We start from the raw sequence: 19,144 nt of genomic DNA, 5'->3' as shown, positions 1-19,144 counted from the left end.
AATAATAATCTTGCTGTGTCTAAATCCAAAGGCTCACTAAGCAATTGCACAAAAAACGAGTAAACTCAGTGGGGATAGAGTAGACAAGTGAGTTTTACCAAAAATTGGGATTCCACCACCCTTGAAATTCATCAAAAATGTATAATATTCATGCCATTTGCTACATGCGATGGAACCAGTGTTTCAAAACTCAAACTGCGATTACATTTCCTTGAGCTTATGCAACGAGTCTCTTCTTGTTCGATTTATCTTTTGATTTCTGAGACTTTCGTTTCCTCGAAGGTGTCTTCTGGTCTACTCCTTCCGAGTCTTGTTCCATTGCAGACACAGAAGCGATGACCTTTACTTCTTCCATCTTCTTGTCCTTGCGATACTCAGTCTCAGTCTCTGGATCAATCACAGACATCTCACCGAGTGTGTAGTCTAACAAGAAACTGCTTCTTACAAATCTGTCCATCCTATTGAAATGTCTCTGAGAATATGGGATTAAACCTTCCAGGAGTTCTCCAATTCCTTTTACCTGTCGAAATAAAATCCCAAGATCAAGCCAAACGAAACCGATACTATTCACCCCTATTAATCACTGACTATTTTTATGTAAGACAAACCTGAACGATTTCTGTGGGAGGAAGTATGTTGAAGGTTTGGTAAAGAACAAACTGAGCAATGTGGCATCGGTTTGGTTTTGTGTTCCATTCTCTGAGATATTCAAAAAGTAGACGGAACTCTTCTTTTTCAAGTCCTTGAAGAGCTTTCACTATCTGGTCATCTGATTCTCTTTTCTTGCAGAGGCCAGCAAAGAGTTCGTAAACTTTGTGAGGCCTACGAAGCTCAAATGCTAATCTTATGGCTTTAGTGTATTCGGCATCTAATACCGCGTTTTCCAGCTCCTGACCTCTCAAGATTGTTTCTTCCTGTACAACACAAGAGGTTCAAGATGATGGTTAGACTAAAGAGCAAGAACACATGAACGCTCTCCATTGAAACCAGACTTTTTAGTTTATAAGTGAAATTGACAGACCTCTTTCCGGAATTCGTCTTCTTTATCAGAAGCGGTGGAATCATGCCATAAATTAATAACTGCATCCCCTCCACCAGTAGCAACCATTTCTGTTTTCTTTCCAACAGCTAAAGCCCACACCTGTGAAAAATGCAAAGTTCGATTTGTCTGAATAGACTACTAGCAAGAGGTTTGTGTGCAAGTGATGTCTATGAACATGTTTCATCAACACGTCCTTTAAAATACATCGACAGTAGTTCATAATTCTTAAAAACTAACATCATCAAAGGCAGACAAGATATGGATACATCAAGAAACCAAGGATTGTTAATAGTACCTTGTCCTCGTGCTGGTCATATGTGGCAATGCATTCACTAGTGTTCACATTCCAAAGTTTCAATAAACCATCGGCACCTGTAAGTACATTGTTAGAATGTTAAGACTAAAGAAGAAAAAAAAAAGTATTGACACCAAGCTAGTGAAACTTACCACATGAGACAAATTGGGTGCCGTCAGTTATGAATGAGGCCCTAAGGACACTTGAGGTATGACCTTCGAATGTTTTGAGGCATGAACCGTCAGATATAGCCCAAATTTTTACTGTTTTATCACCTGATGCTGTCATTACGCATTGATCAACAGGCGAGAACTCAACAGAAAAAATCCGCCTCTTATGTCCTTTAAGCGTAACGACATGCACCAAGTCTGGTAGCCTCCATATGCTAGCTGTCCGATCCTGCAAGACAGAACCAAATACGTCAAATAAGAGCCTCGAGGATGCATTCTCAGAGCCAAGTGCAACTACTTTCAGTAAGAGAGAAACATAAATACAAATGTTTGTATTTGAAAAATGTTCAATCGAGCGAGATAACCACAAATTTAATCAGAGAAGGTTTGCTCATCATATCTAATTACCTCAGAGCCAGTGCAAACCAAGCTATCATTACGAGCAACAGCCACGGAATTGATGTCTTTATCGTGGGCAGCAACAACACTTCTAGTTTTCAGATTAATGGGATCTTCGGAGTCCTCTGAGATGCCATCAAGGCTCCAGACCTTCAGTGTACGATCACTAATCCAGTGGAATGCAAGATAAGAATTAAAATTATACTAAGAGAAACATGACAACAAGTTGTGGGAGACACGCCGAGAAGGAGATATAACAATTAGACCATAAATATCTACAGTTTACAATCGAGACAGGGTTCTACACCTTCTATCACTGACAGATTAATATAACAACAAGCAAACTATCTCAACCATAAAGTCGCTCAACTACTAATCTGATAGTACATTCCCCACTCCAACAGTCCAACATAAGGCCTAGCAGTAAACAGCCAACAAAGTACATTCGAAAATTGATTCTTTCTTATATCCCCCAGTTAAGTGGCAGGGTAAAGAAAGGTCAGAGACATAAACACAATCATCTATAAGCTAGAAGCATCAGTTATGGGAAGGCCTATAGTTTCATGCTGGCAATACCGTGCTTCACTTATACAAAATGCAAAGAATATGAAATCATTTATGTAGCACGTACCCACTGCCACTGACAAAGAAACTGAAAGATTTCTTCGCAAAAGCAACCGCTAAGATATCTCCGTTATGACCTGTACCAACTCCAATGCAAGATTGGCTGGTTGCATTCCATAGCCTTACCTGTAAAGTAACAAAATAATCACTCAAACTGAAATAGGCGGTTTGTAGGTTGTGTTCTGGGGAATGATGTGCATAATGAACAACAGTGACATAAGCTAGAAATAGCACTGTAAAATCTGAGACAAAAAAAAAATCTATCCCTAGTTATCTAGCTTTTGTTTGTCCATCTAACTCAATGAAAAAGGCTCAAGGCGAACATGGTTTATGAATAACTACAAGGTAAGTAGATGGACTTACAGTTTTGTCTTTACTTCCAGTCACGATTAGAACATTCCCAGAACTAGATACGCATGTGTCAAGGGACAGAACAACTTCTTTATGGCCAGCTAAAACGTACGAACATGACATTGTTTCTACATCATAAACACGAACCTGCATAAAGATTTGAAAATCTTAGTCCATGGAAGCATCAAATGTTAGACTTGGTCATACTCACAGGATAATGATCAAGTCTGCAAAATGCTCAGTTACCTCCTCGAGATTTGTAGCTACTGCGAGGAACTGTTCTTCATCACCTAGGAACTTCATATCAGATATTTCTTCGTTATATCCAACAAGCCTCTTGCTTAGCACTAATTCTGATTCTTCTGCATTTTCCACAACGGAGTAGATAAAAAACTGCTGATCAGCAGTCACACAAAGCAGTCCACGATCAGAAGGCAACATAGCAGCTGCAGTGAACCCTCTTTTAGATTCCTCATCATCCGAACTGACAGTGATATCCGACGACTTCTGCTCGTAGAGGCAAACTGAACTGTCAAAGTAAAAAGCTAAAGACTTCAATCCCTTTTTCTTACGCTAGGATGGTTTATATGATTTCACACCAAAAATAATCAGCGCAACAAAAAATATTGAAGGAAATAATGGTTTACCCTTCAGACTTCCAAATGCGCACTACACCACGTTCCCCGAGAGTAATAAAATGCGTTTCTTGAGAAGGAGTTTTCTTCTTCTTACCCTTCTTATCAAGAGAAGCTACAAATGAAGCGAAAGGAGTCCCAGAAGAAACTGGTGTCACAGCTTCTAGTACCTCATAAGTTGCAACTGTAGTCTTGCAGCTATAATCATGAAGGTCCCACACATTCACAACCTGCGATTAACCAAAAGTTGTCACTTAAACTTCAGAAATAGAGGCAGTACTGAAATACCTCGTACCATTTAATTGAACACCAACGGAAAACTATCCTACTCCTGAAGTACGTAACTAAATTAAGGTAGAGAGCGCTTGCTGAGAACTTACTTTATCTCTTCCAGCAGTGAGTAAAGTCCATCCATCCTCTGACAGAGCAATGGAAGTCACAGCTGAAAAGTGCTTATCCAAAATGGCAAGACATTTCTTCTCAGTATTCTTCGCCAAAAGATCCCAGACACGAACGGTAGCATCATCACTTCCCGATATAAGCTACACACCAAACGTTAAAAAACGAAAATCATGTCATCAAACAAAGAACGAATACAATATATAAATATACTCTCATAATAGAATGTCTCTCTTTATATTTTAACCTATGAAAAGAAAATAGGTACACACAATGTTTTTGTCAGCATCAGGATGGAACAAGATACTTGAAACAACTCCTTTATGACCTTTGAAATAATGAGTGCAGAAACCTCCATCAACATCCCAAACAAGCACTTTCCTATCAGATCCAGCCGTAGCTAACAATCCACCAGACGCGTGGACAGCCATTCCCATCACAGGCCCCTCGTGTCCCTGCTCATCAAAACCAAACATTATTCATATCTGAAACATCGAATTCGCCAAAAGTACACTCCTTTAAATGATTCCCCATACCTTCCAAGTGCGAATGCATTTCAACGTTTCCAAATCCCAAACTCGAATCTGCCTACTATGCCCAGCGGAGAATAGCAGCTTATCATCAGGACTAAGAGCCAGAGCAGTGAGCGTATCCGACTCTCCTTCGATCGTTGATTTCACCGACGAGTCCAACGCGTCGACGATGTTAATGGCCTCACCACAAGCGCAGGCGATAAAAGAACCGTCAGACGAAACGATGAAAGGACCGCCGCTGTAGAACTGCTTTAGAGAACGAGAGCACTTGTAGTTCTTCTTCAACGACTGAGGAGCCATCTCTATCTCTCACAGTTTCCCGTCCGGTGAAGAGATACGTCGGAGGAAGAGGACGTTGAGACTGCGCGCGAGGAAGAAAGAATTAGGGTTTAAGCCGCCGCCGCTTTTATATCTCAGGCCATAGATCCACTAAGCCCATTAACATTAAAAATAGCCCACAGATACTTGAGCTCTATAGACCTACTAAGCCCACTAACAAGGACATAGGCCCACAGAAAAGATGAAGCTATCATAGCCGTCCATCTTATGAAAAAGACTAGCACTCGCCAACTCCCACACGCTTACACGTGTCAAACATTCGCCACTTGCAACCTCACACGTACCTATATTCGATTCCACACGTGTACAACCCTCTCTTCTCTTCTCTATATCACCTCATGAAAGGCGATACCTTTCGATCTTTCCTCTCCGATTCGCCCATAAGATTCTGCATCATCTCCTCGATCTGATCCGTGCAGAATCTCGCATTGATAAAGGTTTTTGATCCCTGGGGCATGAATGTTAACCTAATTTCGCAACCTTCGAAGCAGAGCAACGGCGCAAGATGGCAGATTCAATCAAGGAGAGGTACGTAGTCGGATACGCTCTCGCGGAGAAGAAGCAGAACAGTTTCATCCAGCCTTCGTTGATCGAGCACTCGAGGCGACGAGGCATTGATCTAATCAAGCTCGATCCGGCGAAATCGTTGTTGGAGCAAGGGAACCTCGATTGCGTAATCCACAAGCTTTACGACGTCGTTTGGAAGGAGAATCTCAGTCAGTTTCGCGAGAAGTGTCCACGTGTCCCCGTCGTTGATTCGCCCGAGGCGATCGAGAGGTTGCACAATAGGGTTTCGATGCTTGAAGTGATAACTCAGTTAACGTTTCCTGTCTCCGAAAGTGAACGTTTTGGAGTTCCGAAGCAGGTTGTTGTTATGGATGAGAACGTTTTGAGCGGTGATGGAGCTTTGGGGGAGCTTGAGTTTCCGGTGATAGCTAAGCCCTTGGATGCTGATGGGAGCGCGAAGTCTCACAAGATGTTCTTGATCTACGATCAAGAAGGGATGAAGATACTCAAAGCTCCGATTGTGTTGCAGGAGTTTGTGAATCACGGTGGTGTGATCTTTAAGGTCTATGTGGTTGGAGACTACGTGAAGTGTGTAAAGAGGAGATCTTTACCTGATATCTCCGAGGAGAAGATCGGGACGGCTAAAGGGTCTCTTCCGTTTTCGCAGATATCGAACTTGACAGCTCAGGAGGAGAAGAACAAGGAGTATGGAGAGGATAGGAGCTTGGAGAAAGTGGAGATGCCGCCGACGAGTTTCTTGGAGGAGCTGGCGAAGGCGATGAGGAAATCAATGGGTCTTAATCTGTTTAACTTTGACGTGATTAGGGATGCGAGAGATGCGAGTAGGTACCTTGTGATTGATATTAACTACTTTCCTGGTTATGCTAAGATGCCTTCTTACGAGCCTGTGTTGACGGAGTTCTTCTGGGACATGGTCACAAAGAAGAATCATGTCTGAGATCAATAGCAGGAGCATTTCTTAGGGAGGGTTTCTATACATTGCAATGTGTTCTGGAATATGTTGCAAGTGCCATTGCAGACATCTCAATCTGTCCTATGGTGACTTAGCTGCTCTGCTAATTTTTCATTTGGATTCTTGAACTTGTGTTTTTTTTTTAATTATTGTTATTATTTCTTAGTTGTTTCGCTCTCGTTTACTTCAAAGTTTTGCAAGGCCTTGTTCAATGCATAACTGTTGCCTACTCTTGAATAGCATTGGATTTCTAAGTTCTTGGTCATTTGCTCTGTTTTCAACTCTTGGTACTTGGTAGTAGTGTAGAGAGTGGTTCTCTATAAACCTTTTGTGGCGACTGTTTCTCAACAGTGTGTCAAGAGTGAGATAGTTGATTGATGAAATGCTTTACAATTTTGCCTATGCGAAGTTGTTGATTGCCAACTTCCCTTGGCAGTGCTTTCCATTCTCGTTATTCTGAAGTTGTTGTTATATGAAACCAGTGCTAAGCTCTTTGTATCGGTCTTCCCATATGAACAAGAGACATGGAAATGGTTTGCAAGATGTCTCCGACTTTTGTATCTTCATCCTATCTTTCTTGTTTCTGCACATTATTGGTATAGAACTAATGCGAAATACGTAAGGTCCTTGTTTGAGATCATCTTTTGGTAAGGTATGTGTTTGATCTAGACTTAGGCATGAATCTTTTGGAATCTTTTTCCCCTGATGGAGCAAACTTGATGCATTCTCACCTCATGAGGCGCGATGTTTAGGTGGCTTACATAAAATCTCTTAGATAAAATGAATATAGAAATCTCTCTCACATCTATGAACTTCTCATTTTTAAGAATCTTTATGATTGCGTCCTGAGTATAGATCTCAGGTTTCATACTCGTTTCAATGGTTGATCTTTGATTATCCAAAATTTTAAACTACTGCTTTAGATTCTGCAGCATCTTATTCTATTGTTTGATGTGTACATCATGGGCATATTGAGGTTGGCATTTATGCTTTAGCAACTTGGATGTAGCTGATGAGACAGATTCTGGAAAATTTTGATACTCTTGTCCAAAATCTCCATTTTTTAGAATAAAGTTAAGCAAGTGAGTGATCTGGATCATTCCGAATATGTTTATCAAATTTTTAGTGTCTTAACAAAATTTGAGAGTGAATATAATAACCAGTTTGATATTCAAATTGAGTCAATTGTTTTTTTTTGGCTAAAGCCTCTTTGTTGTTTCTTATTTTCCTAATGAGATCACTAATCATTTCTAGTTATATAAACAAAAACAAACATTTAAAAGCTAGAAAGCTGTGTGAATAAATATACAACTGATTAGATCTCAGTAGATTAAGTCTCAAAATAGTTTACAGATGCTCATAAATTTGTGTATGATACACTCTTATTTTCTTAGAACTACAGAAATAATGATTTTTTTTAACAATATTCGGCAAAGACTTTTTTTTCTTTTGAACACCATATTCGGCAAAGACTATCTTTCGAAAAGCCCATGAGCTTTTGGGTTCCCTGCTATTGAAGGCATCAAAGGAATATAATCTACTTTTTGACTGCATGGAACCTTAAGTTTCCTCAAGCATCACGGTTGATGTGAGCTTTTTAACTTCTAATTTGTTTTATATACTTCCTCAAAGAAAAAGACTTCTCAATATATTTGAATTCGACGTCGTACGGTAAGCAGCTTCGAGAAGGTAAATAGGAGACTTAACTGTTTATATGATATGGAAGTCTTCGTTTTAACCAACTATCTTTTCATCTTTAAGTTTTATTCCATACCTAAAAGTACATGCGGAAGGTGAAGATGTGAGTTCTCACAGCTTAATTAAGTTTATCCTAATCTACTGTATATTCATTGTATGTCAAAGTAGCTGTTATGTCCGTAATATTTTTCGGTAAAATTTTACCAAGTTGACGCACCATATTGATAACTAATTGGATTACTAAACTTTAGGTTTTCATATAATATATTGCGTAATTGCTTGGCAATGCAACGTCTAATATATTGTTGCAGATTGGTTTTTATTCAAGATGTTAGGTTTGACATAGTATCAGGTAATTATCGTAGCTAGACCCAACGTATATAGAAGTGAGATAGATAGAAAACTTTACTTGGGTTTTCAGTATATGTGTGACGTGTATAAATAAGTGTTGGTTTGTGCATTTTGGACAAACTCAAGTACTTAAGCAAGTTTTTGTCCTTTAACAAATTTGAGGTTATGTAATGAGATCCTAGGACCCTTCTCTGGATGATTTGGATAGATCCTTGCATAAACGAATCAAAGACTCAAGTTTATCAAGGCTGTGGATCGAATGGTGACACAAGAGGCTGCGGAAAGGCTCCTTGATACTCCTAAGCTTAGATCGGATATGACACACCTTTCTAAAGCCCTTGGGCGTTGGATATTACACACCAACAGACTGGATACTACACACCAGACACTCTCTTAACTCGTGAAAGCAAGGGAGAAGAAAACACAAGGTTTAAACAAAAGATAACTTAGATTAGAATGAGGGTTTGTGATACACTTAAATAGAGAGATCCTTGTACATGCACAAGGTCTCGAAAACATAAGAAAACTTAAAGGAAAAGGCTCCACACGGTTTCAAAGTAATAACACAACACTTAGACTAAAACATAATATAAGATAGATGATGAAGTCGGTCCAAGATGCCTTAGGCCGAGTTGCATCCAAGATACATCAACTAGGAATGTGTAAGTGAACTTGATACCTCATTAAAAACCTTGATTAGAAAACCCAGTGGGACAAAACTAATCAAGGGAAAAAGAGTATACCAAGCCACTTGCCTAGATGATGATCAGCTTGATGGTAAGATCACATGAATGGTGATGAGTGTGTCTTGGTAGCTCAAGCTTCTACCAAGACAGTCTTCTTGCTTCTTAGAGATCTTCAGTATGTTTCCAATGGCTTCTTTGAGTCTCCTTGTCATTGCACGAGTGATAGGACCTGTGGGAATGGCTAGGACAGCTTCCTCTTCAGCTAGTGTATCTTCAGTCTCTCCTTCTTCATCTTTATCAACTAGCTGATCCATGATCATATCATCCCCTCCCACTTGAAAAGGATTTGTCCTCAAATCTGGCTCATCTGCAATAAAAGGGATCAAGTCAGTAACATTGAAGCTATTACTCACATCATACTTACCTTGCAAATCCAGTTTGTAGGCATTGTTGCTGATCTTCCTTATGACCTTAAAAGGTCCATCAATCCGCGGCATCAGCTTGGACTTCCTTTCATTGGGAAACCTCTCTTTCCTTAGGTGAATCCAGACCTGATCACCCACTTCAAAGACCATCTCACGCCTTCCTTTGTTAGCATGCTTAACATACTGTTTGGTTGTTGCCTCAATGTTGAGCCTAGCCTGCTCGTGGAGTTGTTTCACCATCTCTGCCTTCTTTTTGCCATCAATGCTGACCCTTTCACACTCAGGTAAAGGGATTAAATCCAAAGGAGAGTTGGGATTGAACCCATAAACAATCTCAAAAGGAGAAAACTTAGAAGTAGAATGCACAGCATGATTGTATGCAAATTCACAATGAGGCAAATAGTCTTCCCATGATTTCAAGTTTTTCTTTATGAATGCACGCAAGAGTGTTCCTAGAGTCCTATTAACTACTTCAGTTTGTCCATCAGTTTGTGGATGACAAGTAGTAGAAAACAAGAGTTTAGTACCTAGCTTAGACCAAAGAGTCTTCCAAAAATAACTAAGAAACTTAGTATCTCTATCAGAAACAATAGTCTTAGGCATGCCATGTATGTGCACAATCTCTTTAAAGAACAAGTTGGCAATATGCAATGCATCATCAGTTTTGTGACAAGCTATGAAATGTGCCATCTTTGAGAACCTATCCACAACCACAAAGATAGAATCCTTTCCAGTCCTAGTTCTAGGCAATCCAACAATGAAATCCATAGATATGTCATTCCAAGGATGATAAGGTATAGGGAGAGGAGTATACAAACCGTGAGACTGAACCTTAGACTTGGCTTGCTTGCAAGTTGCACATCTCTCACATAGTTTCTCCACATCTCTTTTCATCCGAGGCCAAAAGAAGTGATCCCGCAAAGTTTTAAGAGTCTTTGCAATACCAAAGTGACCCATGAGACTTCCTCCATGAGATTCCCTAACAAACAAGTCTCTCAAAGAACAGTTAGGCACACACAATCGATTATCATAGAAAAGAAAACCATCATGTCTAAAGTAGTGTCCCACAGCAAATTTCTCACAAGAGTTGTAAGCCTCTTTAAAATCAGGATCATTCTCATACATTCCTTTAATCTGCTCAAATCCTAATAGCTTAGCATCAAGAGTGTTCAAGAGAACATACCTTCTGGATAGTGCATCAGCAACTATGTTTTCCTTACCTTGTTTATACTTGATGACATAAGGAAATGTCTCAATGAACTCAACCCACCTTGCGTGTCTTTTGCTGAGTTTGTGCTGTCCTTTGAGGTATTTGAGAGACTCATGGTCTGTGTGAATGACGAACTCTTTAGGCCAGAGGTAGTGTTGCCAAGTCTGCAAGGCTCTCACCAAGGCATATAGTTCTTTATCATAAGTTGCATAGTTGAGGGTAGCTCCTCCAAGCTTCTCACTGAAGTATGCAATGGGTCTCTTCTCCTGCATCAATACAGCACCAATTCCAATTCCTGAAGCATCACATTCTATTTCAAAAGTTTTATTAAAATCAGGAAGTATAAGAAGAGGGGCATTAGTAAGCTTCTCTTTTAGGCATTGAAAGGCAAGTTCTTGTGCTTCTCCCCACTTGAATCCGACTTCTTTCTTGATTACTTCAGTCAAGGGAGATGCTATGGTGCTGAAGTCTTTCACAAAGCGCCTATAGAAACCAGCAAGTCCATGGAAGCTCCTCACTTCACTCACTGTCTTAGGAATTGGCCATTCTCGTATAGCTCTTACTTTCTCCGGATCAACTTTAACCCCATCTGCACCCACAATAAAGCCTAAAAAGACCAAGTGATCCGTTCCAAAAGTACACTTCTTAAGGTTAGCAAAAAGAGATTCCTTTCTAAGCACATCAAGAACAGTTCTAAGATGTTCTATATGTTCATTAAAGCTCTTACTGTATACAAGGATGTCATCAAAGTATACCACAACAAATATGCCAATGAATGATCTAAGAACATGATTCATTAATCTCATGAATGTACTAGGTGCATTGGTTAATCCAAATGGCATGACTAACCACTCATATAGACCATGTTTAGTTTTGAATGCAGTTTTCCATTCATCTCCTTCTTTCATCCTAATCTGATGGTATCCACTTTTCAAATCAATCTTAGAAAATATGCAAGAACCATGCAATTCATCAAGCATATCATCTAATCTAGGAATAGGATGGCGATACTTTACAGTGATATTGTTGATGGCTCTGCAATCAACACACATGCGCCAGCTCCCATCTTTCTTGGGCACAAGTAGCACTGGAACAGCACAAGGGCTCATGCTCTCTCGGATATGCCCTTTCTCCATCAGTTCCTCCACTTGCCTTTGTAGTTCTTTGGTCTCCACCGGATTGGTTCTGTATGCTGGCCTATTGGGAAGTGTAGAACCGGGCACAAAATCAATTTGGTGCTCAATCCCTCGTACTGGTGGTAGTCCATTGGGACTATCTTCTGGAAAAACATCTTGATATTCCTGTAAAAGATTGACAAGTTCACTCGGATACTCCGGTGCAATGTTAGTAGTAGTCAAGAGGGATTCCTTATAGATAAACAAAAGAATAGGAAGGTTAGAGCAGAGAGATCTTTTAACATCACCAGACTTGGCATAGAAGTTTAGTTGCTTTGTTGATTCAGCGGGAAGATCTATCTCTTTCTTCTTTTGTAGCTGGAGCTGATCAACCTGAACTTCCTTAGGAGTCATAGGCACAAGAACTGTCTTTCTCCCTTTAAACTCAAAGGTGTGCTTGTTGGCATACCCATCATGTATCACACGTCTATCTGATTGCCACGGCCTTCCAAGGAGAATGTGTCCAGCTTCCATAGGCAACACATCACAAAGAATCTCATCTTCATATTTACCAATGGCTAAGGGAACCATAACCTGAGTAGATACTCTCATCTCGCCCTCTTCATTGAGCCATTGGAGCCTATATGGTTTAGGATGCTTCTGGACCCTCAAACCCAACTTTTTAACCATAGTCTCACTCGCAACGTTGACACAACTGCCTCCATCCACAATAAGACTACAGACCTTTCCTTGCACTAGACATCTAGTATAGAAGAGATTCTCTCTTTGCTCCATCTCTTCGGTCTTGCTTTGAAGACTCAAGGTTCTTCTAGCAACTAGCAACCTTCCAGCGACCGGGTTGGCAACATACTCCTCTTCTGAACTGTGATCTTCTTCAGCCTCTGTCTCCTCATCAGCAGATTCATATTCTCCATTGTCATGAAGGATCATCACGCGTTTGTTGGTGCACTCATTAGCGTAGTGTCCTCTTCCTTGGCACTTAAAACACTTAACATCTCTTGATCTCGTAGTAGAAGCTTCAGCTTTCCCTTTATCCTTGATGAAAGAACTAATAGGTTTGTCCTCGTCCTTTTGATATGGCTTGCTCTCTTTCTGGTGGCTTGGTTTATCTTCCTTAGCACCTTGATACTTAGTTCCATAGTTGCCCCGAGAGTGACCCTTTCTCTTTACTTGTTGTTCTACTAGGATGGCTTTGTGTAGCATCTCCTCCATTTCCAAGTAGTGCTGCATCTCCACACTGTCTTGTATCTCACGGTTGAGTCCTCCAAGAAACCGTGCCATAGTAGCTTCTCTATCCTCAGATATGCAAGCTCTTAACATCAACAACTCCATCTCCTGATAGTATTCTTCGACTGTCCGTGAGCCTTGCGTGAGTTTTCTTAGCCTCTGATGGAGATCCCGGTGGTAATGGCTAGGTACAAATCTCTTGCGCATAAGAGCCTTCATCTCTGCCCAAGTCTCAACAGGAAATTCCCCATTGCGCCTTCTATTGGTGACTAGTTGATCCCACCAACTCAAAGCATAATCATAGAACTCAGTAACAGCAATTTGAATCTTCTTAGCTTCTGAATAACGCCGGCAATTGAAGACTAGATCAATCTTCTTCTCCCATTCTAGGTAAGCATCAGGATCGGCTTTGCCATGGAAAGGAGGTATCTTGATCTTAACTCCAGCAAGCTCATCTCTTTGATACCTACGTCCTTCATGGTCACGTCTAGATCTTCTACTGCTGTGTCTAGAGGGAGAGCTACGCCTAGAAGCCGAGCTGTGTCGTGCCCTATCTCTTTCATAAAAGTTATCAGTTTCTTGTGAACCAGCATGCTCTTGTCGTTCACGCCCATTTCTCCTTGGTGCTTGCTGATGATCAGACGTTTGGTCTTGTCTACCAGGGGCTCTCTGATCGTATCTCTCATCCAGCAACTTCACCAAGTCTTCCATTACTTGTTTAGTGATAGCTTCTTGTAAGAGTTTGTTTCTTCTCATATACGTTGCATCATCTTCCTCAGTTCCCATTGTTTCCTGTTACACACGAAAGACTGAAACAAGTAAGTAGTTCCAAGGGCAATTTGATTTATGATTCGAGAATCAAATAAAGAAACAATCGGAAACAATCAAGATCAACCAACAAATCTCAAGCAACGCGGCAAATCAATACCGTGATCAACAAGTAAGGAATTCAAATCGATTATATTGAAACAATCAACCCCGATTTATCAGAAAAGGATTCGAGATTCAACAGGTGATGATTTGAGATTAAACAAATCCTGATCTATGGTTCTAGTAACAGATCGAATCACACGAACACAAGGAACTTTCGGATCAAGCAAACTAGTAACGTAATCGACAAGAATGTGAAAGGTTTTGTTCAAAACTTGATCAGAATATTCAGATCTATCAATTTTGAACCACGAAACAATAGATCTATCAATCCTATCAATGATAATAATCAGATCGAGTGAGAAACAACACGCAAAACCCAAATGATCAATGATATAAAACGATGAACACAGATCTTATGAAATCGCAAAAGAGAAATCGAAACTCCCCTTCCAGAGTGCTCTGATACCACTTAATGAGATCCTAGGACCCTTCTCTGGATGATTTGGATAGATCCTTGCATAAACGAATCAAAGACTCAAGTTTATCAAGGCTGTGGATCGAATGGTGACACAAGAGGCTGCGGAAAGGCTCCTTGATACTCCTAGGCTTAGATCGGATATGACACACCTTTCTAAAGCCCTTGGGCGTTGGATATTACACACCAACAGACTGGATACTACACACCAGACACTCTCTTAACTCGTGAAAGCAAGGGAGAAGAAAACACAAGGTTTAAACAAAAGATAACTTAGATTAGAATGAGGGTTTGTGATACACTTAAATAGAGAGATCCTTGTACATGCACAAGGTCTCGAAAACATAAGAAAACTTAAAGGAAAAGGCTCCACACGGTTTCAAAGTAATAACACAACACTTAGACTAAAACATAATATAAGATAGATGATGAAGTCGGTCCAAGATGCCTTAGGCCGAGTTGCATCCAAGATACATCAACTAGGAATGTGTAAGTGAACTTGATACCTCATTAAAAACCTTGATTAGAAAACCCAGTGGGACAAAACTAATCAAGGGAAAAAGAGTATACCAAGCCACTTGCCTAGATGATGATCAGCTTGATGGTAAGATCACATGAATGGTGATGAGTGTGTCTTGGTAGCTCAAGCTTCTACCAAGACAGTCTTCTTGCTTCTTAGAGATCTTCAGTATGTTTCCAATGGCTTCTTTGAGTCTCCTTGTCATTGCACGAGTGATAGGACCTGTGGGAATGGCTAGGACAGCTTCCTCTTCAGCTAGTGTATCTTCAGTCTCTCCTTCTTCATCTTTATCAACTAGCTGATCCATGATCATATCATTATGTCAATTCAAACATTGCAAAGAAATAAGGTAACCTTTTTTTATTAACCAGGGTATCTCAGATCTATGAAACGATTTAGACTAGCTATCCTTTTGTAAATTTAGACGCTGTCGGGTGAAATATTAGTCTTGTCTCTAAATTTTTTTAAAGTTTTTTACAAAAAAAATATGCCTCCAAATTACGAACTTTTATTCTATAAATTTCTCCAAAAAAATGTTCATAGCCCTCGAAACTTTAGATCCGGCCATAAACGCATGATGAATTATTTCTCTGAATATTTAAATGGGTTATAAGCAATAAATCCATTTCTGCATATTCTGGAACTAGTAATTTTGTACTAGAGAGCAATAGATCTCTAACACAAATCAACAGAACGACTCCTCACACCTAAGCAAAATCGATTCTAAAAAAAGGCTAAATAACTCTCTTTTTTGAAGACTAAATAGCTATATAAGCAGACAGGACTTTAAAATGATAGTAAATTAATCACTGCTCTAACGAATCATATTGTTATAAATTGATGATACAATATACTATATATTAAAGCCTTCAACGTAGAAGCATCTATAAAGCGATTGAATTAGTGTTAGAATTAGTTTAGTCGTTAGAAGAGTTAGGGTTTTCGCGGGTCCCAGCCTCCCAGGCAGGGTTCATGAGTTTGCGTGCCTTGGTGTGCTTAAAACTAAATTTACACCAATAATCAACTACCATATCGAGACGTTTGATTCATTCTTAGAAAATACTAGTAGTATAGTATTGTTTTTTTGTTGCTATGATTTAGTACATATTCATTGTACATTAAAAGTTTTATTAAAGGCTCACAAACTCCCTTTTGTCAACATATGGATTAGTTGCAGCAACTTTTGTGTACCTACATTGCTTCACAAACTTGATCATCTTCTTCTCTTCCTTTCATTTTCTTTTTCTTGCAAAAAATAATATTATAAAAGGGTATTTTCGTCATTCACTGGCCATCAAAGTCAAAACCTAAACTAAGATTTTCTCCTTCCGACAAGATACAAGACGCAAACACACAAAAACCCTATTTAAAGCGTGAAGATCACACACATACACTTAGGTTCATTAATTAGCTAAGATCCTTAGTTTGATTGCCTTCTTCGAAACCTTTCGCCCTTGTGAATTCTAAAGTGATCTTCAACAGGTTTGATAATACATACACACATACAAAAATATATGTTAGTATTCTTGTGAACGTACGTATATGTTTATGATCATGCGCTTACACCAAAAAAATGTTTATGATCATGCACATGCATGTTATCCAAGTTCATATATTATCCTATAATGTAATGAAAATGTGCTCGTTTATTTCTTATCTCTTAGCTTGATCTATTTGGTTAGATTATTGAATTTACTTTAATTATTTAATAATGTTTTGTAAGTATAGTGAAAATGGGGCGATCGCCATGTTGCGATGAGAATGGGCTGAAGAAAGGGCCATGGACACAAGATGAGGATGATAAATTAATCGATCACATTCAAAAACACGGCCATGGAAGCTGGAGAGCTCTTCCTAAGCAAGCCGGTTTAAACCGATGCGGAAAGAGTTGCAGATTGAGATGGACCAATTACTTGAGACCTGACATCAAGAGAGGGAACTTCACTGAAGAGGAAGAAGAAACCATCATCAACCTCCATTCCCTTCTTGGAAACAAGTAATCAATTACTTTTACTCTTTATAATTCCTTAATTAGTTAGAAATTATATTTTAGTTCTTCTAGTCTATAGTATATAATTATATCTTTCTTAGCGATATACTAATATGGTTTTAAAATAAATAAGTAAAAATATTAAAATTTTCAAAACAAAAAATGACTATTTTGATCATTTTTTAAAAACTATTTTTACAACAAAAACTTAAAAAATGTTATTCGAGAGAATTTTTTTATATATATATTTATTAATATATGGTGGTTTATGGATAAAAGAATCATATTTGAAACACCTACTACACTGTTTTTTCTCTTCGTGCATACGTATGTAGCCGTTTGTCAATCTTGAAACTTATTATCTTCTAATTGACTAAAGTAAAATAATGTTAGGTACTTATCATATACTAATCCACTAGGATACTATCGATTTCATTGGTTTAAATTTTTGTCTATGTTTTTAAAAGGTGGTCGTCGATAGCCAGTAATCTTCCTAGGAGAACGGACAACGAGATCAAAAACTATTGGAACACACATCTGAGAAAGAAACTTCTCCAAATGGGGATTGATCCCGTCACACATAGGCCCAGAACTGACCATCTAAACGTCTTAGCTGCTCTTCCACAGATTATAGCCGCCGCAAATTTCAACAGCCTCTTGAATCTTAATCAAAATTACGTGCAACTGGATGCAACAACTCTTGCTAAAGCCCAATTGTTACACAATATTATTCAAGTCCTTAGCACCAATAACAACAACAATTCCTCGTCTTGGCCATTAGCCATGCAGACCAGTGACAATCTCTTTGGTCAATCTTCTTACCTAGAGAACCAAAATCTTTTTGGCCAATCTCAAAACTTATCTCACATTCTTGAAAATAGTCATGGAGAGGATTTTATAGTAAAAAACCAAACAAATGATCATCCTTTGGATTCATTTTCTTCCCCGGTACAAATGAATGCTCAAGATGATTATAATTCGCTTCCACTACTGGTTCCGGCTTCTCCAGGGGAATCTAAACAAAGTCAGATGATGATCAAGAACAAAAGAATAGTTCATGAACATCAGCATAGTCAGGATACTTCAAACCCGTCATCATCAAACTCCACACAAGATCATCATCAACCATGGCGTGACACTATTGATGATGAAGCAAGTGATTCTTATTGGAAAGATATCATAGAGTAAGATCACTCGTTACTTTTTACATGCATTTTTTTATAAATCAAATTTCACTTTTCACATGCATGAAGTGTTAGGCTAGTCTAATGTTTTTTTTTTAATTCTCCGTTCTGCAGGCAAACGTATTCGGAACCATGGCCGTTTCCTGAATAGACAAGATTCGAATTAGAGAGAGACTAATAATATCGTAATTTTTGTTGTTGGATAGAGTTATATGCATATATATTTATCGTTCACTAAAGACTAAAGTTCCCTTTTTCTAGACCATGTATCCCTTTTTCTAGACCATGTATGTAAATTGATCTTGTAAAATTTAACCACTTTATTGTATTAAATATTGTTTGAAATTACACTTCTAAAATCTAATTTATATATTACAATTATCATTGCAAAACACAAACGAAAATACAGTATCAAAACTATTGATTCAATAGCAAAGAAAAGTGTTTTCTTCCATTTATGATTTTCTTAGAAGTTTACAGTCTGTATAAACGTAAAAGCTCACGCAAGCGCGAACAAAAACAGTCAAGCTTTGTATTAAAAAACAAAAATAAATTTTTGACTCTCCCAAGCCAAATGAACAAGATAAATATGATTACGTTTGGAAAGTAATTAAATATAGGTACTTTTTGTTTGTTTTACCAAAAATAACTGAAGATTAAAGATTTAGTTGGCGATGGGTAAGAAGATGTGAACTACAAATACAATATATACACTCGAAAATGACAGTCTTGTATTGGTTTTGACTTGGCGACAAAATGACTAGCTGGACAAGTAGACAGTTACATAACTTACGGTAAATGTCTCGCGGGACAGAACATCCTGGCAATGTTTTCAACTTTCGGCCGAAACTAAACGATGACAAAACATTTATGATCTTAAATAAAAGAAGAAAGTCCATTAACAAAAAAGCATATCGTTAATTGCAATCATAGTTATCGATATACAGCATCAACGTATTTATAATGCTCTATGCCAAAGAAAAATCCGACAAAGCTGTATACTTTTGGTCAACTGAAATGATATTTTTCCATTACCAGATTAAACGCTCAAGCACAATTAAATTATGGCCTGCGACGGAGGAATATGAGAGGCTAAACGTGC

General features: G+C 38.7%; 3 protein-coding genes and 1 pseudogene across 4 annotated transcripts; 2 read left to right on the top strand and 2 right to left on the bottom strand.

The window, feature by feature from the left end:
• Position 1: 1 nt before the first annotated feature.
• On the bottom strand, positions 2-4,748 carry LOC103846300 (transducin beta-like protein 3). Its single transcript, XM_009123206.3, has 13 exons — positions 4,452-4,748; positions 4,188-4,370; positions 3,897-4,058; positions 3,529-3,746; positions 3,128-3,410; positions 2,894-3,028; positions 2,538-2,656; positions 1,916-2,072; positions 1,490-1,736; positions 1,338-1,414; positions 1,022-1,141; positions 609-914; positions 2-520 (listed from the first exon to the last, which is right to left on the bottom strand). Exons 1-13 carry the CDS (start codon positions 4,746-4,748, stop codon positions 218-220), a joined length of 2,607 nt encoding a protein of 868 aa, XP_009121454.1. The 3' UTR covers positions 2-217.
• A 350-nt stretch (positions 4,749-5,098) lies between these two features.
• Positions 5,099-6,532, top strand: LOC103846299 (inositol-tetrakisphosphate 1-kinase 1). The gene has a single exon (XM_018655517.2). It carries the CDS (start codon positions 5,293-5,295, stop codon positions 6,250-6,252), a length of 960 nt encoding a protein of 319 aa, XP_018511033.2. The 5' UTR covers positions 5,099-5,292; the 3' UTR covers positions 6,253-6,532.
• Positions 6,533-9,157: 2,625 nt separating this feature from the next.
• Positions 9,158-14,515, bottom strand: LOC117128877 (annotated as a pseudogene).
• A 676-nt stretch (positions 14,516-15,191) lies between these two features.
• LOC103846296 (transcription factor MYB41) lies at positions 15,192-18,692 on the top strand. Of its 2 annotated transcripts, XM_009123203.2 has the most exons (4): positions 15,192-16,350; positions 16,597-16,864; positions 17,326-18,042; positions 18,157-18,692. In XM_009123203.2, the coding sequence occupies exons 2-4, from the start codon at positions 16,602-16,604 to the stop codon at positions 18,191-18,193; spliced, it is 1,017 nt and encodes a 338-aa protein (XP_009121451.1). In that variant the 5' UTR covers positions 15,192-16,350; positions 16,597-16,601; the 3' UTR covers positions 18,194-18,692. The 2 variants fall into 2 exon arrangements, with proteins under 2 accessions (XP_009121451.1, XP_033137413.1); XM_033281522.1 differs by having other exon boundaries at positions 15,192-16,864.
• Positions 18,693-19,144: the final 452 nt, after the last annotated feature.

Source organism: Brassica rapa, chromosome A10 (assembly GCF_000309985.2).
Source record: "Brassica rapa cultivar Chiifu-401-42 chromosome A10, CAAS_Brap_v3.01, whole genome shotgun sequence".
Lineage (NCBI taxonomy): Eukaryota > Viridiplantae > Streptophyta > Magnoliopsida > Brassicales > Brassicaceae > Brassica > Brassica rapa.
Note: the sequence above shows the minus strand (reverse complement) of the source record. Positions and strands in the feature narration are given on the sequence as shown.